This window comes from Leucoraja erinacea, chromosome 4 (genome assembly GCF_028641065.1).
Source record: "Leucoraja erinacea ecotype New England chromosome 4, Leri_hhj_1, whole genome shotgun sequence".
NCBI classification, from domain to species: Eukaryota; Metazoa; Chordata; class Chondrichthyes; order Rajiformes; family Rajidae; genus Leucoraja; species Leucoraja erinaceus.
Genome location: NC_073380.1, coordinates 91,501,086 through 91,526,134, shown reverse-complemented (window position 1 = coordinate 91,526,134; position 25,049 = coordinate 91,501,086). Strand labels below are relative to the sequence as shown.

Here is a 25,049-nt window from a genome sequence, read left to right as displayed (position 1 = left end):
TGCTCTGGTTTCTTCTTGCATCCCTTGGCATAAAGATTGGGAGGTTAATTTGTCACTGTAAATTGCTGGTGAAATGTAAATGAGGGGTGGGATGTGAGGGGAGTTGATGAATATGCAACAGAATAAAATGGGTGGATGGTGTTCGGCATGGACTCAGTGAGATGAAGAGCCCATGTCTATATGTCTCCATGTCTGTATATACATCAACCAGATCCTCTACTTTCACTGTTCCACCACTATGTCAATGCCTTCAGTTGACTAAGCTCTGGAATTCCCCCTCTAAACTGGGTCTTGGGTTTTTTTGCAATGTAAAAACTGTAGAAAATGCAATTTCATTCAAACCAAGTTGTTTGAATGGCAATTAAAAGCATTCCATTCCATTCCAAACCTCTTCAACTCTCCTTTTCTATCCTAATTTAAGAAGCTTGTACAGACCCACCCTCTGACCAAGGCTTCAGTCACCTGTCCTCAGAAATTCGTAGGTGTTTCAAAATGCTCCTCTGAAGGACCTTAGGACATTTTACTGTCTCAAAGGCAACTTGTAAATACGAATTGTTGTCATCACGTTATGATTTAATTGGTTGTGTTCTTATTCCATTCAACTGTGAATTGAAACAGTTTCTTCTCAGGATAACTACCATCTATCTCGGTGCAACATTATTGATAAACGTGATTTGAATGCCAACAGCTTTTCCCAACATTAACCAGGTACAAAGGTAATTTTATTTTAATTATTTTAATGCAATATTTTCTAATAATTTGGATGTGCTTTTATATACTTCTAGTTAAGAAAGTATGAGTTTTGTCTTTTTATTTATTTACTTCAGTTTCAGTATTTCTTAAGTGTACCTAAATGTCAAACACATTCAAAGCCTATTAACTTAATTGACAGCTTTGACAGCCGGCAAAGCCTCAACTTGACCCTGCCCTTGTCCATAGTCAAGTATTCATGGGGGTGGGGGGGCTCGGCATTGTGCCAGCTGAGGCCAGCGATTGGTCAAATCTTGTCACTTGACTCCTGGGCAGGATGAGGCATTGAGTTCAAATCTTCTCACCTGGCTCGGGTGAGAGAGACAAATATGGTGGCCATGGAATGTGAGTCGAGACAGCGGGACCAGTTCAGCCTGTTCCCCAGGTCCACATGACATTGATAAAGGCCATTTTCTCATTTTTGCATGTTACCTATCGTCCTTAGATTCCCATCAACTATACAATTTACCTGGGCATCAAAATAGAAATTACAGTGGCCTATTAACCTACCAATCCTCCTGTCTTAGAGATGTGAAAGGAAACATGTACCCTGGTAAACCCATGCAGTCACAGGGACAACATTCAAATTCTAAAGTGACAGCACTGGAGGTCAAGATTAAACCCATTGTTTAAACATCGATGCTATTAGGTGCTACTAACGACTAACGATTCATCCTATTGATTTCTTATTTTGTTTAATCCTTATTTTTTAGGTTATAGAGTCATATAGCCCATAAACAGGCACTTTAGCCCACCACGTCTCTGCTGACCATCAAGCACCTACCTATGCTAATCTCAGCACTTAGTCCATAGTCTACTGGCAATAAATGACATGAAAAATATTGGATCAGTTCATCATGTTTCAAATTGGCACGCAGGCACTGCATGACGATACTCACATCTTCTTCTGTCTCTCTCGGAGCTCTGGTGATGTGGAGGATTGCTGTTCAGTGTCCAGACCACTCACTTGCTGCCGCATGAAACTTGCGCTGCTTTCAGCATCGAACACCTAAGACCGTTACAGAAGAGAGGAGAATGAAACCACTCAAACTCTGGAGATATGGGCCTGTCTTTAACTGTGTCATCTATACCACCAACCCATTCTCTCCATCCCACCAACATCTGTTCCCCAACACAGCTGGCACAAACTGGCCCAGAGGAGGAGAATGAAGAGGAGATGGAGATAGTGGAGGAGAAGGAGGTGGTGGAGGGGAATGTAGTCACATACCACAGAAACACTACATCCATGCCACCGCTATCCCTATCTATAACCATATAACCATATACCCATATAACAATTACAGCACGGAAACAGGCTATCTCGGCCCTACAAGTCCGTGCCGAACAAATTTTTTTTTCCCCTTAGTCCCACCTGCCTGCATTCATACCATAACCCTCCATTCCCTTCTCATCCATATGCCTATCCAATTTATTTTTAAATGATACCAATGAACCTGCCTCCACCACTTCCACTGGAAGCTCATTCCACACCGCTACTACTCTCTGAGTAAAGAAGTTCCCCTTCATGTTACCCCTAAACTTCTGTCCCTTAATTCTGAAGTCATGTCCTCTTGTTTGAATCTTGCCTATTCTCAAAGGGAAAAGCTTGTCCACATCAACTCGGTCTATCCCTCTCATCATTTTAAAGACCTCTATCAAGTCCCCCCTTAACCTTCTGCGCTCCAGAGAATAAAGACCTAACTTATTCAACCTATCTCTGTAACTTAGTTGTTGAAACCCAGGCAACATTCTAGTAAATCTCCTCTGTACTCTCTCTATTTTGTTGATCTACAATGATCCCATCCATCTCCACAGGGCCTGTGGTCCGTTGACTTCAAAGAGCAGCTGCCTGTTACTGACTGTGGATATTTGTTCTTTCCTGGCTTGTTCTTATTCTTCCTTGATGATAGAGATGTTGGTCACACAAAATCTGGTGTGGGTCTGTCTGCTTTTGGACAGAAAGTGGACCAGTTGTTATGTGTGATATTATTTATCGGGGGAGGCGAGGACTTTCTTGAACCTCTGCCTGCCTCAGGTGGATGTGCTCCTACAGCACTGTTGAGGAAGGATTTCCAAGGTTTATATCATGTAATGATGAAGGACCAGCAATATATTTCTGGGTCAGGATGGTGTGTAACCCAGAGTAGAACCTGGAGGCTGTGGTATTCCCATGTACCTGCTCTCTTGGCCTTGTTGCTGATGGGTTGGGGTGATTATGTCAGAGGAACCTGGGCAAGTAACTGCAGTTGATTTTGTATGTGGACTACACTGCAGCCACTGTGTGCCAGTGATGGAGGGGATCAATGTTTGGGTTGGGAGTGGGCATTCATTGAAGGGGGCTGCTTTGTTCTGGATCGTGTAAACTTCCAGAGACCTGTCACAGTTGCTCTCTTCCAGACAAGGGTGGTGAAGACACTGGGAGATGCCCTAACAAGGCAGGAGGATGGGAACCAATGCAGGGAGACAGAGGGCCATAAAGTGAGGACAGAACCAAAAGGTAGAAGGGAAATAAGAAAAACAAACCTGATAGCTTTGTGCCTTAATGTGAGTGGCATTCATAATAAGGTGGATGAATTAAATGTGCAGTTAGTAGTTAAGGAATATGATATAGTTGGAATTACGGAGATACGGCCTCAGGGTGACCAAGGCTGGGAGATAAACATGCAGGGGTATTTGATATTCACGAAGGATAGACAAAAAGGAAGAGGAGGTGGGGTGACATTGCTGGTTAAAGAGGAGATTCATGCAATAGCAAAAAGAGACATTAGCTTGGATGCTGTAGAATCGGCATGGGTAGAACTGCAAAATTGCCAAGGGCAAAAATCGCTTTTTGGCGTTGTATACAGACCACCAAGCAGCAGTAGGAAGGTTGGGGATAGCATCACGCAGGAAATTAGGGATGCATGTAGCAAAGGTACAGCAGTTATCATGGGTGACTTTAATCTATATTTAGATTGAGGAGGAGGAGGATTTCCTGGAATGTATACGCAAGGGATGTTTTTTTAAACCAATATGTGGAAGAACTGACTGGAGGTCAAGTCATTCTAGACTGAGTGTCATGTAATGAGGAAGGATTAGTTAGCTATCTTGTTGTGCAGAGCCCCTTGGGCAACAGTGACCATAATATGGTGGAATTCTACATTAGGACTGAAGACAGATAAATCCCCAGGGCATGATAGTCTGCATCCCAGAGTACTCACGGAGGTGGCCCTAGGAATCGTGGATGCACAGTGATCATTTTCCAATGTTCTCTTGACTATGGATCAGTTCTTGTGGACCGAAGGGTAGCCAATTTTTAAGAAAGGAGGGAGAGAGAAAACGGGGAATTATAGACCAGTTAGCCTTACATTGGTAGTGGGGAAGATGATTGAGTCGATTGTTAAAGATGTTGTTGCAGCACATTTTGAAAGCAGTGACAGGATCGGCCAAAGTCAGCATGGATTTATGAAGGGGAAATCTGGTTGACAAATCTTCTGGAATTTGTAACAAGTAGAATGGATAAGGGAGGGTCAGTGGATGTGGTGTATCTGGACTTTCAAAAAGCCTTTCACAAGGTCCCACACAAGAGATTAGTGTGCAAAATTAGAGCACGTGGTATTGGAGGTAGGTTATTGACATGGATAGCGAACTGGTTGGCAGACAGGAAGCAAAGAGTAGGAATTAACGGGTCCTTTTCAGAATAGCAGGCAGTGACCAGTGGGGTGCCGCAAGGCTCAGTGCTGGGACCACAGTTATTTACAATATATATTAACGATTTAGACGAGGGAATTAAATGTGACATCTCCAAGTTTGCGGATGACACAAAGGTGGGTGGCAGTGTGGGCTGCGATGAGGATTCGAAGAGGCTGCAGGGTGACTTGGATCGGTTGGGTGAGTGGGCAGATGCATGGCAGATGCATAAATGTGGATAAATGTCAGGTTTGGTGGCATGAACAAGAAGGCAGATTATTATCTGAATGGTGTCAGATTAGGAAAAGGGGAGGTGCAATGAACCCTGCATGTGCTTGTACATCAGTCACTGAAAGTAAGCATGCAGGTACAGCAGACTGCGAAGAAAGCTAATGGCATGTTGGCCTTCATTGCAAGAGGATTTGAGTTCAGAAGCAAGGAGGTCTGACTGCAGTTGTACAGGGCCCTGGTGAGGCCGCACCAGGAGAATTGTGTGCAATTTTGGTCTCCTAATTTGAGAAAGAATATTATTGCTATTGAGGGAGTGCAGCGTAGGTTCACCAGGTTAATACCCGGGATGGCGAGACTTTAGAAGGATGAGAGGGAATCTTATAGAAACATAAAATACTCTTAAGGGATTGGACAGGCTAGATGCAGGAAAAAAATTGTCGATGGTGGGGGAGTCCAGAAACAGGGATCACAGTTTAAGAATAAGGGATAGGCCATATAGGACTGAGATGAGGATTTGTTTTTTAACCCAGAGAGTTGGGAATCTGTAGAATTTTCTGCCCAAGAAGACAGTGGAGGCCAATTCGCTGGATGTTTTCAAGAGATAGTTAGATTTAGCTCTTAGGGCTAAAGGAATCAAGGGATATGGGGAAAAAGCATGAACGGGGTACTGATTCTAGATGATCAGCCACGATCACGTTAAATGGCGGTGCTGGCACGAAGGGCCGAATGGCCTACACCTGCACCTATTTTTCTATGTTTCTATGCCAAGAGGTGGGTCATGTCCTAGGATACCCAGCCTCTGACCAGCAGAACCCAGCTGTATGAATATTAATTTATTTAACTTCAAGTAACCCTTGCATCCCCTCTCTCTCTTGTTGCTCCCCCACCCTAGTCGTCATACTAGTTATTATCATCTACCCCACAGCCTACAATGGAGCATTGTGGGCTCCACCTTTCCTTGGTCATCATGCTTTTTGCATGTCTTACATTTGTTTGTTCTATGTACCTTCTCATTTTCCTTTACCCACAATCTCAATCTGAAGAAGGGTTTCGACCCAAAATGTCACCTATTCCTTTACTCAAGAGATGCTGCCAGAGTCACACCAGCTTTATGTGTCCATCTTCTAGTTATGTGGCTGGTTCAGTGGCAAATTGCAGCAATTTATTTAAACACATCTTTAATGTTTACGATAGACACGGCACTCACATCCCACCCTTAGGTGCATTTAGCTTCCCGTTAACTGTGATCCTGACGTGGAAACTTTGCAGCCTTGCACTCTAGTAATGATCTGAGCAGTGTTTCAATAGCAGAGACATTATTAGATGTGCCTCACAAGTGGAACTGACAACTAACTCCACTGTGCTGACAGTAATATCAGGCAATATTTATGTTATGTAAGTATGAATGAAGTCCACAATGAAGAAGAAAAATGCTAAAACATTTCTTGGCGATCGCCTCTGATTACAATGTGTGGAGAATGAAATTGTCACACGCTTCAATGCATGGTACTCCTTTGAAGTTGGAACTTAGACTGCGATACTGCTGAGGCTCTTTAGAAAATCATTATTCAACCTGCTGCCACCAGCAATTCTGGAACTTGCCGCATGAAAACTTCTCCAGATTCTTTTACCTTAAATCTGTTTTCTCTGGTTACTGACTCTTCTACCACTGCAAATAGCGTTTTTTTTAAATGTTATATATTTGAAACCTGCTTCAACCTCTAACAAAATGAGTGCTACAGTTAGTAGGGCTGCTGCCTCACAGCACCAGGGACCTGGGTTCAATCCTGACCTGGGGTGTCGTGTGTGTGAAGTTTGCATGTTTTTCCTGTGGCTGTAAGTGTTTGATCAGGGTGTTCTGGTTTTGCCCAACATCCCAAAGGTGTGTGATTTGGTTGGTTAATTGGATTCTGGAAATTGTCCCTGGTGTGTTGTTGACTGGCAGAATCTGGGAATAGTTGATGAGTCTGGTAAGAATAATCAATAGAAGATTAGTGTGAATGATCACTTGAGGGTCAATGTGCAGTTGATGAGTCAGAGCCTGTTTCTGTCCTGTATGACGCTAAATTTTCCTTTAACTTTCTCTTGCTGTGGAGAACAAGTCCAGCTCTTTCACCGTCCTACAGAAGTTGTTTGTCCCTTGTAGGATTTATTTGTTTTTCAATAGCAATTGATAAGATGGAGCAGTCTTGTTGAAACAAGGCAGCTGCCATTAGATTAGCTGAAGATTAAAGAATATTCATAGATAGCAACTTTTCACTAACATTGGAATATTTTACAGACTATGAAGTAAAAACTGAAACCGACATAAGATTGATCGGAGCTTAAATATCATGTACTTTAAACAAGTAGTTTAAAATACATTATTTTTAAAAATATCGATCCATGGGAATTGTAGTCTTTAAATGTATTCCTTTTAGAGTCAGAACATTTGCTGAATAATGGTTTGTGAACTATTAAACATGATCTTTTCACAATATTTTAAGTGAGACAAGTTCATTGTACATTAACTAAAAGTTGCAAATCAGTGCCGACTGTGGAGAAATTCCACCACTAACACAGCACCTCTGTGAATTATTTGTCAAACTACAAACGTAAGTCCTGAAGTTGCTGCTGGTTTCACATGATGTTGATGGTTCACTACATTGAAACTTGCATAAAATTGGCCAAAGAAATCCAAAATATTTATCTGCACTTTCTTCTGAGCAACAACAGCTGCCAATACTTTTGGTCACATGGCTGGTAATTCTCTTCCTAAACTAGAATGGGTTTTCTGGAATTAATTTGGACAAGTTGGCAAGAGCCCACCTAAGGCATAAGATCGAACAGGGTGCATGACCTTTTAAGTGTAAAATTAGGTACCATCTATGGAAATGCATTATGAGCTGATTAAAAACACACTACCCCGGCTTATCACCTGTCAAAATAAATGTTGTCCCATGAATATCTCTGGAAAACACTAAAAAACTGACAAATATACTTTAAATTATTTTACTTCTGCTTAAATGTACAGCATCTATGAACACTAAAAATAATTAAATTGAAAAATTCTACTGCCTTATATGGTCGTTCTCCCTGGTACTCAATCATTTCCATTTCAATGTGTAATTCCTGCTGATGATTTATGTAAAACAGGCAAGTAACACTAACAAAAAATGAGGAAATGCTGGAAAAACTTAGCAAGCGATATATGTAGAGAGAGAAAATAAAAGGAATTACGAGAATTGGGAAACGTTAAGAAGTTAAGATTTTTTGTCGTAAATTAAGAAGACAATGGGGGGGGGGGGGTGCTGGGGGGGGGGGGGGGGTGGTCGGGGGGGGGGGGGGGGGGGGGGGGGGGGGGGGGTGTGGGGGGTAGAGAAAAACAGACCAAAAGCTCTGTGGTAGGCCAGAGACCAGGAGAAGTGGTAGTGCTGATGATAATTTGCAGCATAGAGTGATGAGTAGCACAAAGTTCAGCATTCCTGCAGTTGAGGACCTGCCCGAATACTTGGACAAATGCTTCCATACTGGGATATGTACCCAGAGATGTAAGAGTGTTGTCAGTCAAGTTGGAATGGCCATTTCAAGAGAAGAAAATAATTAGCCAAGAGATCCAGGAGAAAGTGAACATTCTTGCTGGGTCAACTTGAAAAATAAAGCACGGGTCTTTTCCAAACGCACTGCTGAATGCAGAGATCTCAGGCTTCCAGAGGGTTAGACAACCAGAGTCCAGCTTTGCTGCAAGTCACCATTGTTCCATCCATCCCATCACTGGGATTAGAAATACTTTCTTTATGTAATAAGCCCACTTTCAGTTGTACTATGTCAACAGCATTACATCTGCTCTCTTAAATATGGCCAAGGCGAATAATCATCCATACACTAGTTCCATGTTATCCTAGTTTTGCATCCTACACTCTACAGGCAATTTACAGAAGCCAATTAACGAACAAATCTGCATGTCTTTGGAATGTGGGAGGAAACCAAAGCACCTGGAGAAAACCCAAGCGATCCCGGGGAGAATGTACAAACTCCCTATGGACAGCACCTGTGGTCAGGTCTCTGGCAATATAAGGCAGTAACTCTACTATTGTGCCATTGTGCTGCCTTAAAAAAGAACATTTTCTTTTTTTTTATTAATCAGAATTCAAATTTCAGAAACAGTCTGTCCAAATGTCTTTTAAAAGTCGTAATTGTATCCACTTCAATAGCTTCTCTGGCAACTCATTCCGCATACTACCCAATGAGTGAAAAAGTTGACTCTGAGATCCCTCTTAAATCTCTTCCCTCTCACCTTAAGCCTATGCCCTCTAATTTTAGAATCCTCTACCCATGGAACAAAACTGTGAGCATTCACTTTATCTATCCCCATATGATCTTGTACCCCCAATAGGACGTCCCCTTCTGTCTCCAATGGGCACTAAAGGTAAAGGTCCCAACCTCTCACTGTAACGCAAGTGCTTAACCTTGGGTAACATCCTGGTAAATCCACTGTGTACTCTTTCCTACTTATATCCATCCTTCCTATAGTTGGACAACCAAAACTGCACACTGTATACCAACTGTGTTCTCAACAATGACTTGCATCTTTTCTCCAATGTACTCAACACCTCTCCCCATGAAGGCAAGCGTGGCTAACACCTTTTCATTACCCTGTACACCTGACTTGTCACTTTCTGGGTAACATGCACCATTTCTCCCAGATTTCTATTCTACAACACTCTCCAGGGCTCAGCCATTTGCAGTACTTAAAGTCCTGCCCTGGTTTGACATAGCAAAATGCAACAACTCACACACATCAGAATTAAATTTATTTTGCCAGGTTACAAGTAAATTCACAAAAGAGTAAACTGCCTCTCTAAAACTGGGTGAAATGTTGGGTGCCATTATCTGCTGTGTCACCAAAGTGGGAACTTTACCTAGTTTTTTTAAAATCTTTGACACATAAGCAAGCTCTGTGTACTTGGTCAACATTGCAAACTCCATAAAACAACAACGATCCGTTTGAATCTTCTGATTAACTTCCATTCAAAGATTTTGACATGCTGATTTAATAAATCAAATAAATTAAACAATATTGATGAAATGATGGAGCGACCAGTAAGTAATTTAGTAATTCAACATGATCAATTGTATTTAATAAAACATGCTCACAAGTTCTCCAAAATACAGTGTGGTATGGATTTTCTGCACGGCATAATTTTCTAATGACCTTACAGTTAATGAAATATATATTGAGGTTTCCTTTCCATGTCATTGATGTGTATAATTAAAGGGTAAATAATATAGCCACAAATAATTTATACTGTACATATTCTGCCAATCGCTGTGGCTTCCAGCAATTTTGTATCTTATTTAAAAAGGTTATTTGTATTCAAATATTAATACGTTCAATACTCTGAAGCAGGTTTGAGCTCACAGATTTTAAACTATGTGCAGATGATGGGGATACACCAGCCATACTGGTGTTTCGTGGGCTGCAGGGAAGTTTAGCATTGTTAATTGCCTTGTGCCTTTATGAGATGGGAGATAACTGGTCAATATCCCTGGCACTTTACAGCCAATGATGCATATTTTTACAGAATAGTCACTGTCACAACGCACAAAGTTGTTAACTGTACACAACGAGCTGCCACAAGCAGCAGAAACGTGAAAATGATCAGCTGTGTAATATTGAGTGAAGAATAACTCTCCTGCTTCCCTTCCAAATGATGATCCATCCGAACATGTGTAGGAAGGAACTGCAGATGCTGGTTTACTGTGTAGACACAAAATGCTTGGGTACCTCAGTGGGACAGGCAGCATCTCTGGAGAGAAGGAAATTAGTGACATTTCAGGTCGAGACTGAAGAAGGGTCTCGACCTGAAACTACACCCCTTCCTTCTCTCCAGATACGCTGTTTGTCCTGCTGAATGATCTTAAAATCTCCTACTTGGAGAGCAGATAAGGTTCAGTTAATGTCTCCTACAAAGATGCGCATTGGAGGATCAACCGAGGTGTTAGGCACTATGCTAGGACTTGAGCCAACAAACAATTGTGTTTGGGAGACATGATGGCCACCAACTGAGTCACGGAAGGGTTAGCTTGTGGGAAACATAATAATTTGCTGGGAGATTCAATGAGACAGGGGGTCTGGGCTTGCTGGCTGTCATCCATGGTTTGCCAACAGTTCGGCTGGCATTTGGCCATTTAAATGGAAGCGAGTATAGTGCTCTGGTGAGACCACATCTGGAGTATTGTGTACAGTTTTGGTCTCCTAATTTGAGGAAGGACATCCTTGTGATTGAGGCAATGCAGCGTAGGTTCACGAGATTGATCCCTGGGATGGCGGAACTGTCATATGAGGAAAGATTGAAAAGACTAAGCTTGGATTCACTGGAGTTTAGAAGGATGAGGGGGAGGGGGATCTTATAGAAACATATAAAATTATAAAAGGACTGGACAAGCTAGATGCAGGAAAAATGTTCAGAACCAGGGGCCACTGTCTTAGAATAAAGGGGAGGTCATTCAAGACTGAGGTGAGAAAAAACTTTTTCACCCAGAGAGTTGTGAATTTATGGAATTCCCTGCCACAGAGGGCAGTGGAGGTCAAATCACTGGATGGATTTAAGAGAGAGTTAGATAGAGCTCTTGGTGGAGTCAAGGGATATGGGGAGAAGGCAGGCACGGGTTATTGATAGGGGGACGATCAGCCATGATCACAATGAACGGCGATGCTGGCGCGAAGGGCCGAATGGCTTCCTCCTGCACCTATTTTCTGTTTCTATGATGAGTCCAGACCTTTACCTAATCACTGAGTCCAGAACTTATCAATAGAGTTGATGTGCCAAGTCCAATAGTCTGAACTGCCACAGGACTCCCAATGATATTGAGGTATAGATTCTGGGATTCGGCATTAAAACTGATGACACAGGCAATGGCTAAGCAATTTCCTTTAACTATTTTGATACATTTTAATGTTTTTAATTATTTCCATGCATATTTAATTCACTTCCTTTGCTAACTTTTTAAACATGTTAAAAGCTTTGGCAGATTGGCTGTGTTTCCATGACAACGGACAAGCCACTATGTAAATATACTTCACGTTCAGTCTACAAAATGTGGTTCAGTGCAGGTATGGGCCGTGGCCTGCTTCATCCTGGATCACTCTAGGGCTCCTGGGACTGTGGACCTGTGGATTATTCACCAATACATTGAGTATAGAAGCTGGGATGTAATGTTAAAATTGTACAAGGCATTGGTGAGACCAAATCTGGAGTATGGGGTACAATTTTGGTCGCCCAATTATAGGAAGGATGTCAACAAAATAGAGAGAGTACAGAGGAGATTTACTAGAATGTTGCCTGGGTTTCAACAACTAAGTTACAGAGATAGGTTGAATAAGTTAGGTCTTTATTCTCTGGAGCGCAGAAGGTTAAGGGGGGACCTGATAGAGGTCTTTAAAATGATGAGAGGGATGGACAGAGTTGATGTGGACAAGCTTTTCCCTTTGAGAATAGGGAACAGAAGTTTAGGGGTAATATGAGGGGGAACTTCTTTACTCAGAGAGTGGTAGCGGTGTGGAATGAGCTTCCAGTGGAAGTGGTGGAGGCAGGTTCATTGGTATCATTTAAAAATAAATTGGATAGGCACATGGATGAGAAGGGAATGGAGGGTTATGGTATGAGTGCAGGCAGGTGAGACTAAGGGAAAAAAAAATTTGTTCGGCACGGACTTGTAGGTCCGAGATGGCCTGTGTCTATGCTGTAATTGTTATATGGTTATATGGTTATACATGTCAGCTTTTAGTCAGCTTTTTGCCTGTCGGAAACCAGCACCATTGTGTCGCTAATGTTTTCAACGATTTAAGAAGAAAAATAATAATAATTTTAGTCAGAACTACTCAAAGTAACCAAACTTCACAAGATAGATGCAAAATGCTGGAGTAAACCAGCTCGGGAACCCCGTCTGAAGAAGAGTCTCGACCCGAAATGTCACCCATTCCTTCTCTCCAGAGATGCTGTCTGTCCCGCTGAGTTACTCCAGCATTTTGTGTCTATCTTCAGTTTAAACCAGCATCTGCACTTCCTTCCTACACAAACATCACAGGTATTGTTATAGAAATAGCAGCAATGAAGTCTCCTGTGAGGTTATATAAGGCCATGTATAACAGTTGACACCACTCCCTGCATTTCTCTTGCAGCTGATGTGCAGTGAAAAACACATCCATCTACACAATTAAATCTACACAATGATTGGAAAACCAGTTGTTTGGCCAGTGGGAGGCGACGTTTGGGGAGAACCCTGGCAGTGATGTTCCCTGCAGCAGATAGCAGGATGGTCATAATACAGGGTTTTTTAGGTGCCCTGGTTTATCATCCTCTTCTCTGTGATGAGGTTGTAAATTTGTGATTCTTGTGAGAACTTGTATCCAGTTCCTGTCATCAAATGTGACAGTGAAACCAAGTGAGACTCAACTTGAAGTGAGATAGAGTCAAGGCCACTCATGGCAAAGGCCCAGTCAAGGATGAGAAGTTCTTCAAAGTACTCCTTCCAGCAGGTCTAGCTGCCTCTGTCCTGAATAACCGTTCTTTTATTCTTGGCTGTCAGCAGACTGCCCCCCTGAGCATATCAAACAAAGATGGTTTTGGCATTGCTGAAAGATCCATACAAACTCCTCGTATGTTGCAAAACATACTTGGCTAATAAAGTAAGTATGAGTATATCATAGTTGTCAGTGTGTTGAGATCTTCTTGCATTTCTTCTACCTTCCAAATGTTCTGTGCGCCGTGGGTTTTCTGTTGGTCTTGGCCTCATGTAAGAGTAGAATTGGCTCTTGAGGCATGATTACATTTCCAATCCAAAAATCTTTTGTTTTTAGGTCAAGGAAAGCACCAGGCAGGAGCTGCGGAGCCGTGCAAGAGTAGACCCAGTGGCCCGCTGAGATCAAGGATGGACCCGGCGGCTGACGAGAACATCCGGTGGCCTGCCAAGAACAAGGATGGACGTGATGGCTGACGAGATCAAGGACGGATCCGGCAGCCAGAGAGAACAAAGACTCAGCGGCCACCGAGATAAAAACTGCATGCAGCGGGCAGCTTGGAAGGCCGGAGAGTCGAGGAGGGAGCCATTGGTGACTATGGTCACGAGTGGGCCAGTTGGACCGGAACCGGAGTATTGCCTCCAGCGCCTTCGAGGACGGCTGCAGGGGCACCTCCTAGGACATAGAGGTGGTCTGGTGAGGAGAGGTATGTCGGGTCACGGGCTTGCAGCAGCCTGAAGCTTACCTGGGCTTATCTGAATCGGGGGCACTCGTTATTATTCCAGCATGTGGACAGACTTTGGACATTTTCTTTTTATTTGTAAACAGCGCCAAAATATGGCGAGTGTGCATTTGTGGGTTGTGCAAAATAATTTCACTGTGTTGAGCATACATGACAATAAAGAACCATTGAACCACTGAATTATCTCCTGGTCATTCTTGTCAAACCAATCTTGGTATTTTCAGGTTGTGAAATAAATAGTTTCCTTGCAGTTAATTACAGTTGAGATCAGGGCAATCCATCGTCTGTTGCAATCTGCACCTCTAATAGTTTTGGGGTTCTAGGGCTGTCTAAGAAGAGGTTTTTCTGCAGGGTTTTTGCACCCTTCAACATTGATTTACTTCTGGTAGCATTTCTGTTGCTGCTGTTGTTTTGGGGCAGATTGATAGATAATAGTAAGATTAAACGAGAACTTACCAGTTTGAAGTTTGATCTTTATTTTATGAGGAGGAACGTTGAGGGAATACATGAAGAACCCCGCTACGGCGCATGCGTGTCATTCTTCAAAGCAGCGGTGTGAGGTCATAGATACACTATAATGACCTAAGATAGTAAGATTATTAAAGAGATACCAGTTTAAGATATGACCATATAAGGGTGGGAGCGGAGGGCACGTATTCCCTCAACGTTCCTCCTCATAAAATAAAGATCAAACTTCAAACTGGTAAGTTCTCGTTTAATCTTACTATTTTACTTCGGAGTCACGTGAGTGACTTCGTGAAGATTTCAAAGCTCTGTGACCTCATGCCGTGGAACGAGTCCAATCTTCACAACTGCCTTGGTAGTTTGGGAGAAATTGTTACTGGTATTTAAGAAAATACAATCATACCAACATTTTAAACAAAAATGGTAAATAATATTTATTAAATCAATTGATAAACCTTATAAGCTTCAGGTATAAATTATATAGAACTTAAAATTTTCCCCGAAAACGTTTCTTCTTTTCTAACTGGTTTGTTGTAAAATCTGTGAAACGTTTTCTCTGATGACCATCCTGCAGTTCTGAGGATTTTGTCCATCGGTACCTCAAGGCGATTAGCTGCTGATGTAGCTGTAGCCTTGGTGGAGTGAGATTTGAATACATTAGTGTCCACTGCTGCCTGAATTAAGCAATATATCAGCCACCGTGAAATGGTCTGAGTCGAGACTTTATGGTACGGCTTCTATGGCTAATCAAAAAAAAAAAAAGCCTTATTATTGCCTCTGATATCCCTTGTTCTGTCAATGTATAACACAATGTGTTTCACTACACAGAGGCATTCGTCCTGCGGATAGGCTATGAACTCTATGACCTAACCCGCTGATCCTGGTCTATTTTGCTTAATAAGGTCCTGGATCACGAAAATCAAACTTCCTGTCGCCTCAGTGAAGTTATCCAATCTTAATTTCTGCAATGACTGGACCCTTTACGCTGTGACCAGCGCCATTAGCATTACCATTTTCATAGTGAGTTTGTTCAGCGTTAATGCTGTAGCCCGTGACCAATTCCGTAACATGGTTAGGACTATACTCACATCCCAGATTTGGCTATATCTAGCCCTTGGTGGGTTTTTGTTAAAGATGCCTCGTAACAGTTTTACTACTAGAGGATGTGAGCCCACAGCCTGTCTTTCTGTGCCTTCCCATAATTAACTCGACAAGGCACTCCTAGCACTATTGACCGTGCTGTAACTGAGTCCTTCATAGTGCAGGCTTGTGAGAAATTCTAGCACAGCTGGAACATCCATCTTTCTGTGGTCTAGATTGTTATCCAGGCAGTATTTAGTCAATTTCTTAATATGACATAAATACTGTTTTTGAGTCGAAGTTCTCTGTGCTGCTGTGATCATGTCCACAGTTCTATCAGATAGACCCATATGCCGAAGTGGTTCTTTCAGAGTCTACAAACCAATAAATTCAGATAATTATGGCAAGGATGACTGTCCCCAGTCACCGGATGCACCAGCAACTGAGAACTATGTCTTAAAGTAATATATGGTGTAAGCACCAAATCCTGAAGCACCGAGAACCATGGTTGGGTAGGCCAATCAGGTACTATGAGAATCCCAGATGCCGAGTCCAGTTGAATTTTCCGTAGTACCCCATTGATGAGGCAGAAAAGGAGGAAAATGCATAAATGAACCATTTCCCCGAGTGCAGTGAGAATGCATCTGTAGCTTCTGCCCCAGGATCTGGTTCCCATGATATATACCTTGGTAACTGATGATTTAACCTGGATGCAAAAAAAAAAATCAATATCCGGCATTGCGTACTTTGCTGTGATTTCAGCAAATATCGTTCTGTCTAACATCCATTCCGTATTTTATTAAATTTTCGTGACCTGGCGTCTGCCACTGAATTAAGTATCCCTGGTAGATACGTAGCCCATAACCAAATATTCCTTTGGATACACCATTGCCAAATTTAATTTGCCAATTCATCACAAGATGTTGATATATTTCCACCCATATGACTTATATATGCCACCACCGAGGTATTATCTATCTACCATCTAACATGCTGCAGTTTCATTCCTGAGCAATAAGATTTTTAGGCCATGAAATGCACTTAACATTTCTAAGCACTTATACCCTTAGTGTTAAGTAGGTTAGCTTCTTGTATATTCCATCTCCCCCATAGCTCGAGATGGTATCAGTTGTACCGTAACCAATTGCACTGGCATCTGTTTGTAATAGCACAGACGGGTTGTGAATAACTATTGGGTTTGGAGCAATACTTAACATTGTGTTCCCAACATTGTAATTCTTTTATAGCTTCTATCATTAGCTCCATTGGCCAAAATAAATGGCCTCTATAATTATGAGCCCATTGAACTCTGTGGCTTTCCATATTAGTAAAGTCATTAACATATTAAATGTGTTAATGGTGTCAATTTTGACTTAAGTGGATGGACAATGAATCCCAGTTATTCAAACAATTGTTTAGTGGCAACCACTGCCTAACATGCCAATTCATAAGTTATTCCCACAATAAGGATATCATCCAACTATGCCATTACTCTATGATTTTTGGTGTTGCAGCAGTCCCAATGCTGGTTTAAAATGTTTTCCTCCTGTTGGATATTGAATAGCAAGGATCTTAAAGATTTAATACTTGCCATACAGTAGCCTGCTGAAAACTAACTCTTTAGCACTGCTAAAAGTATCCATATTTAAAATGAATATATTGCACAACATTGTGAAGCGTTGACAATCCATAATAATACGGCAACCCCCATCTTTCTTATTTCTAATAAAGATGTTTGAGACAAATCCTGTTGTTCAGGTTTGGTTTATTCCATTACCCTTTTAGTAAGCATGTATATCTGTCCGGTTTATGTTATACTGGAGGGTTTTGTTTGTGTAGAAACTCCATCAGATATCCCTTAAAACTGCTAAGGATATATCTGTCCATAGATATATTACACCAAGCTTCAACATGAAGTTGCAATGTCCCTCCAACTTCCGTGCTCCCTATTAATGCTGGAGCCGCAAGTTCACCTACCTCCATGGTTATCGGTGGTAACCAAGTTATTTTCTTGGTTTCATACGCGGTTGTGGAGAGCCTAAAGGTTTAGGTTAGGGTAGATGCTGACGTAGAGGCTTTTGCATCTTCCACAGTGGTCGTCCCGGGCCAAACCCTAAACAGGACGCTGCTGCTGGGTACCTCTGCCCAATTCTTTGTAGTATAATTACAAACACTACCTCTCTTAGGATGCACATAAGGTTAATGTCTTCCCCAGATATCCTTTGGATGCTCTAATCAGCCCCAAAGTCGAGCCTCCTCGTCCAATTCTTTTACCTGTTTAGACAGGTCTCCCCCAAATAACGGGTCTATAGCCCTTTGCTTTACATAGTATAGCGAACTTAGGGTCTAGAGCTGGCTGAATGGCCCTCTTTCTAATTTATTTAGTTCAAACTGCACATTGCAAAAAATAGTGCTAATGGCATCCTTGTGGTCACTAATTATGTCCACCTTTTCTAACGTGCGGGCCAAAGCTGTTATGCCCGCCATGAGACCTTTCAGAGTATTTCGGATTTTAATATCCCGACTCCTAACGGCCTTCCCAACATGTCTGCAAGTGCACCTGTAACAATGGCTACATTAAAAGCACCACAATATCCCGGGGTATAAAAGCCTTGCCAACACTTCAGCAAAAATATTAGCTTGAAGTTGATGGGTGGACATATATTCAATACTCACAGCCATCCTTCTCGAGATCATTCTCAGTGTGTTCCTGCTGGCAGTACTGGCTCATCATGTTCAGCAGGTTGTTTTGTCCCACCCTTCAATAGGGGAAAGTGGCTCCATCACCTGCTCAGGTTTTACCCCGTCAGACCTTCCATACCCTCCTCAGAGGCGTCTGACATTTCATGCAGCCCTTATGGGAAACTGCTGTGGGACTTATATTTTTTGCCCACTGTGGCTATCCTCCAATCCCGGAGCCTGCCACTGTGGAGAAATTTCCATCCTGGCCTCTAGGTCTTTGCCAGTCTGTTCTTGCTGGAAATATTTGCCCACCATGTCCAGCAACTGTGTTCCCTCATCCATATGGGAACGTGGCTCTGACTCTTGTTCAGAGTCTGAGTCAGGCAGCCCTTGAACACCCTCTTCAGAGGAGGATGAAATGTCCAGCAGCCTTTTCTGGCAATGTTCTGAGGGACTTACACCTGTGCCTGTGTGGCTTTTATCCATATTCTGGAGCCTGGCACTGTGGAGAAATTCCTCCCACAACCGCTCCAGCCGACTTTCGTGCTCTCCCGCACTGGTCGATCGCGGGTGTTTATTTTTAGCCCACCGCTCCTGCCGACTTTCGTGCCCTCGGGCACTAGTCGCACGCGGTTTTAATCGCAACCCGTCGCCATGCCTACCGGCTCTGGTTGCTCCCGGCCGCTGCAAATGCCGTTGTTCGCCGTCCCGGTACTCCTCCGAACATATTGATGACGGCCCCACATGCTGCAGCCACTCGTACTGGTTTCCGAGCTCTGCAGATGTGGTCGCTGCTGGCTGCTCTATTCCCTGCAGCTGGTCATCATTACTGCGATACAAGTAAGTATTTACCGGCGACTTTTCGGGCTCACTTTCACAGTGATAAGTTTTCCGTTTCGCCTTCCCGCCCGGTCTAGAATTAGTTTTTCCCGGCGCGGGGTTTAAATCTGGCACAGCTGTCTCAGTACAAGCTGCCTGTGCCGTCGGCTGCTGCTGCGGGTCCCCGGCACCTTCACCGCTGACATCCTGCAGCTTCTTCACAGCCTTTCTGCGTCCTCTGTCCATTGCTATACAGGGTGAAAATGCAGAATCACTTACCTGCCGTCCACCGGCTTTTTAATTCTCCCGTTCAAGGGGACGTCCTCCCCAGGTGCGACACGTTCAATGCGTGTATGCGATATGACACGCATGCGCCGTAGCGGGGTTCTTCACGAAGTAAAATTAGATAGAATTTATTTGTCACACAACCAGGGTCGGTGGAATTTGGGTTGTCTGCAGCGGCACAATAATAAAGAACACACAACCACAATAAAAATGTAACACAAACATCCACCACAGCATTCATCACTATGGTGGAAGGCACAAAATTTGGCCAGTCCTCCTCCATTTCCCCCCCGTGGACTGGACCAGAGTGCAGAGTCAGTCCAGGATCGGCTCTTCCTCACCGGAGACCGTGGCTTTAAGATGGTGTAGGCCGCAGGCCGCCGGTCAAGATTTAAAAGTCTCCGCCACAGCCAGAAGCACCGTAGACTGCAGGGCCGGCGGTCGAAGCTCCCCTCTAGGGGTGATGTTAAGTTCACGCCGGGCCCGCGGTAAAAGTTGGCCACGGGCCGGCAGTGGTGGCTTCTTTTCCCCCCCCCGGGTCCCCCACGAGGGATCCCGGGCTGTAGACGCTGCACCAGCTGGAGCTCTGCAGACCGCGACTTCAGGCTGGCTGCCGGCTGCCCCGGGCCAGCGAAACGGAGCGCTCCCCTCCAGCGAGCCCCAGCGAGGGCTCACCCGCTCCACGCCGAGAGTCCACGCTGCGCCCGCCGCTGAAGCCCCGGGCGCGTCTCCGGGAAAGGCCGCGCCGATCCTTGATGTTAGGCCACGGGGGAGGCGACCTGGAAAAAGTCGCCTCTCCATGGTGGAGGCGACCGAAGCGGTTTCCCCCTTACCCCCCCACACCACCCCCCACACAAAACATCAAACACATACTTTAAAACATACTAAAAAAATTAAAAAAGTTGAAAAAACTAACGCGCTGCTGACATGGCTGCTGCCAGAGCAGCGCCCCCTAAAGGCAGGTACATGGAGATGGAGATACAGAGCTGGTTTAGCAATGGTCAGCTATAGACATTGTAATTTGATATGGCACGGGTGAAGTAGACTGGAAATATTGCCATCTAGTCATATGTTTGCTCTCTCGTGACACAGGGTGTTGGTTATGACAAGATGATATCCTAAACATTTTGTCAGGATGAGGACCCCTTGGGAATCAGTTTCCTTACTCGCTCCTTCCTTCTTCAGTTTGGTTGCCCTCAGAAAAATTTGCCTCCATCTTCCACCTGCTGTATGATGGCATGCATAAGATGATCTTTACCAATGAGTACACACTAGGCTCAAACTCAGTGCAGAATTATGCCAACAAGGCTGCATCATCGCAGCAACACTTCGCTTCCTGCAACAAGATTGCACCACAACTCCAACGTGCTTCCTTCTGGAATGAAGTTACTCTACAGAAAGCTAACCCACTGTTGCTCTGAGGTCACTGTGAACTCAAGTCATCCAGCTGCAGTGTGCAGATTGTGCTTGAATATGCACTACGGTGGCACAGCGGTAGATTTGCTGCCTTACAATGCCAGAGACCTGGCTTTGATCCTGACTGCGGGTGCAGTTTGTATGGAGTTTGTACGTTCTCCCTGTGACTTGCGTGGGTTTTTGCTGGATGCTCCAGTTTCCTCCCACACTCCCAAGATTTGGAGGGTGATTGGCTTGGTAAAATTGTAGATTGTTCCTTGTGTGTGTAGGATAGTGCTGGTGTGCAGAGATTGTTGGCCGCGCAGACTCGGTGGACCGAAGAGCCTGTTTTTGCGCTGTACTAAAGTACTCCAAGATTAAACTCCAAATCATTATCTACTTGTTTACTGAAGTCTTCGAGAGAATGGATCTTACAATTAGCAAAATAACAGTTCTCTTTCAGCTGTGCAACATTGCCTTTTGACAAAAAGAAATAGGGTAATTGGTGACTATAAATTACCCCTAGTTTGTTGGTGAATGGCGTCATTTTGGGCAAATTGATGGGAATGTGGGAAAATACGAAACGGGATTAATATGGGATTGGTGTAAATGGTTTGTAGATGGTCAGTGCAGGCTCTTTGGTCAAACGGGCTTGTCTCCATGCTGCACCTTTCTGGGACTCAATGCCAAGACCCTGTAACATGATGGACTAGCCCCCTAATCTCAGGAGCCACCGCTCAGTGAAGACTGACACAGATGATGATATTCACCATTACCTGCAGTGCTCCAGGATTTTATTTGCAGCGTAATGTCAGAGTTACATAACGTAGAAACCAGTTAATTGGCCCACTATGTCATGCTTATCAATACCAATCCCACTTGCCTTCATTAATTCCATATCCTTCTATACCTTGCTCATTCAGGTAGCTGTCCAGATGTCCCAACTGATCATCCAACTCAGTATCCTGTACCTGCCTTCTCTCCATACCCCCTGATCCCTTTAGCCACAAGGGCCACATCTAACACCCTCTTAAATATAGCCAACGAACTGGCCTCAACTACATTCTGTGGCAGAGAGTTCCACAGATTCACCACTCTCTGTGTAAAAAATGTTTTTCTCATCTCAGTCCTAAAAGATTTTCCCTTTATCCTTAAACTGTGACCCCTTGTTCTGGACTTCCCCAACATCGGGAACAATCTTCCTGCATCTAGCCTGTCCAACCCCTTAAGAATGTTGTAAGTTTCTATAAGATCCCCCCTCAATCTTCTAAGATCCCCATCTACCCACGGAATTGCAGGCCCCTGACCACTCAAAATAAAGAAGGGACATTCTGAATGTAATTCAGAACTTCACGAAGCCTACGGAAGTCCAACATAAATGGCGGAGTGTCACATTACCCCAACCACCCACCTGAGCGTCCCATCCAGCACCTTATACTCCGTCTGTTGTAGACTCTGCAAGGCCCACAATGGCTTCATCAGCCATCTGAGAACCATCCGAGTGTCAGTAACACATGCTCAAATCAAGAGATTACCTATGACAAGGCCGGCATTAAACAAAAGTATATACATATGCAACAACCAGAAAATACGGACAATAAAATTGTGATAGTAAAATTATCTGAAATATGTGGAAGCCACCATCTGTTTAAAGGTTTCAAACACACAGAGAAAATAGCCATTAGAAGGATAACAGCTCTTCCACCATAACCAGCGCATCTAACGTTGTTTTTAAATCATTCCAGCTAGGTTTCTGCTGATGACAAACGTGTTCAGACAAGCAATGCTATTTCCATGTCAGACAAACTGTTTTTTTTTTAGTGGGAAGACATGAGAGAAAGAGGTTGGCAGAAACAGGTGTTGCTTGTTGAAAGTTAAAACATGCCTAAATTATTCCAAAACAAACCACATCGATTTATTTTCAAAGCGTTTTAAAATAGGTGTTTGAGCAAAGTCATTTACTGTTCTTCAGTTGTGGTAGAGTAGCAGTTAAGGGGCTGTCCCACTGGGGCAACCTAATTGGCGAGTTTAGGAGAGTTTGAAAAAAAAATGTCATGTCGTTGAAGACCTGCTTCGACCTCCTTCGACCATGTTGAAGACTAGCTTTGACTAGCTTCGGGAAAATTGGACACCGAATAGTGGAGAGTGAAGGCGACCTCCTTCGATCTCTTTTCGACCTCCCTTCGACTATGTTCAAGACTACCTTCGACTACCCTCAATTACCTACGAATAACATGCCGACCTGCTACGACCTACTTCGACTAAACCTACGAGTAAAAAAAAGTATCGATTTTTTCCATGGCGACCTTTTTTTACTCGCGGGCATTTTTCAACATGTTGAAAAATACGCCGCGACCTAGCTGAGGCCTCCAGTACGCGGGGACTACTCTCGAGAATGAAGGAGAGTTACAAAGACCTCCTAGGACCTCGTGCCGACCATGCTGCGAGTATGAGTCGAGGGCAAACTCGCCAGAACTCACAGATCGCAGTGGGCGGCGTTAGGTTTTGGTTATACCATATTCAGGTTTTTCAGCTGGAACCCCAAACTCAAGTTGGTGATTTGGTTTCAAGGCCACATGTTGAGAACAGGTAGGAGCAAATGATAATATTTTGCGCAGATACGCAAAGTGCAAAATTAACCACCATCATATAAATTAAGAGCTTGATGATCTGTGTTGTGTTTATTGGTTATGGTGGTGAAGTAGTTAAGTTCCAAGAAATAGTTAAGTCTCAGAGGCTGTGACTAATGTTTTGAAAATATGAATACAAATCCATCACGTTAAGTGAAGAATTTAAATTTAATTAATGAGAAAAATAAAACCTGCAATAAAAAGCTAGTATTCGCAACAGTGACCATAAAACTATTAGATTGCCATAAAAACTAATATCAATATTTTGGGTCATATAACTACCCTCTGAAATACCCAAGCAAATCTTTCAGTTCAAGTGTAGTTACAGCCAATATCATGTTAATTAAATAAATACAGGATTAACCATATAACCATATAACCATATAACAATTACAGCACGGAAACAGGCCATCTCGGCCCTACAAGTCTGTGCCGAACAACTTTTTTTCCCTTAGTCCCACCTGCCTGCACTCATACCATAACCCTCCATTCCCTTCTCATCCATATACCTATCCAATTTATTTTTAAATGACACCAACGAACCTGCCTCCACCACTTCCACTGGAAGCTCATTCCACACCGCTACCACTCTCTGAGTAAAGAAGTTCCCCCTCATGTTACCCCTAAACTTCTGTCCCTTAATTCTGAAGTCATGTCCTCTTGTTTGAATCTTCCCTATTCTCAAAGGGAAAAGCTTGTCCACATCAACTCTGTCTACCCCTCTCATCATTTTAAAGACCTCAAGGATTATGGATAGTTATTTATATTTTAGTTTAGAAATACAACGCAGAAACAGGCCCTTCAGCCCACCGAGTCTGCGACAACCTGCGATCCAAGTGCACTAGCACTATTCTGCACACTAGGGACAATTTATGTTTTTTACCAAAGCCAATGAACCTACAAATCTATGTGACTGGTGTGTGAGAGGAAACCAGGGTACCCAGGGAAAACCAACATGGTCACAGGGATAACGAACAAACTCAATACAGACAACACCCATGGTCAGGATGGAACCTGAGTTTCTGGCGCTCCAAGGCAGTAACTCTACCGCAAGAGCCACTGTGTTATCCCACATAGGCCATCGTAAATTAAGGTGAGAGTATGTTGAATTGTTATTTTGCATCAGTTTCGACCATTGATGAGAATGGTGGGCTTCAGGCCTGCAGAAATGTTAAATTATGATTGGGACTCAGGTGGATGAATGCAAGTAAAGGAATATCACTGCCAGCTAAAGGTGTCAGCCATCCAGGCTGAAGGTGAGAGGAAATGTCTTCATTAACTTTGTGAATGCTTGAAGGTTTACCCCATGGATATCTTCAAAACTGTGATCAAATGAATCTATATTCATTTGAGATTTTTTTCAATCTTCTCGGGTCAAGGTAATGCTGAGCAAAGTTATGCAAACAGACTTTACAATTAATTCAACTTAGCTCCTGTATCATTCTTGTAACACGTGTTGTGTAATCAAGTCCCTTTGTTGAAACTGGGAAACTGTACACAGTTGACATTGTTCCATGCACATTTTCCTGTGACACGATCCAGTTATTATTCCAGACAACAAAGGTCAGATACAGTGTAGGAAGGCACTGCATATGCTGGTAGAAACTAAATGCTGGAGTAACTCAGCAGGACAGACAGCATCTCTGGAGAGAAGGAATGGGTGACATTTTGGGTCGAGACCCTTCTTCAGACTCAATATTCACCCTTATTCAGATAATAATGTACCAGCCTTTAATGGACTGTAAACAATTCCCGGTGACTAAGTATGAAGTGCCCATTAACAGCAACCTTTTCAGTA

The 25,049-nt window shown here is 43.3% G+C and overlaps 1 protein-coding gene across 9 annotated transcripts in view; it reads right to left on the bottom strand.

Annotated features, from left to right (window-relative positions):
- ofcc1 (orofacial cleft 1 candidate 1) overlaps positions 1 to 25,049 on the bottom strand; it is a 342,172-nt gene that overhangs the window by 20,830 nt on the left and 296,293 nt on the right. For all 9 annotated transcript variants that reach the window (XM_055634782.1, XM_055634784.1, XM_055634781.1 and 6 more), the window contains one exon: positions 1,650 to 1,759. In XM_055634782.1, the coding sequence (XP_055490757.1) occupies positions 1,650 to 1,759 (110 nt within the window). The remainder of the gene's footprint in view (positions 1 to 1,649; positions 1,760 to 25,049) is intronic.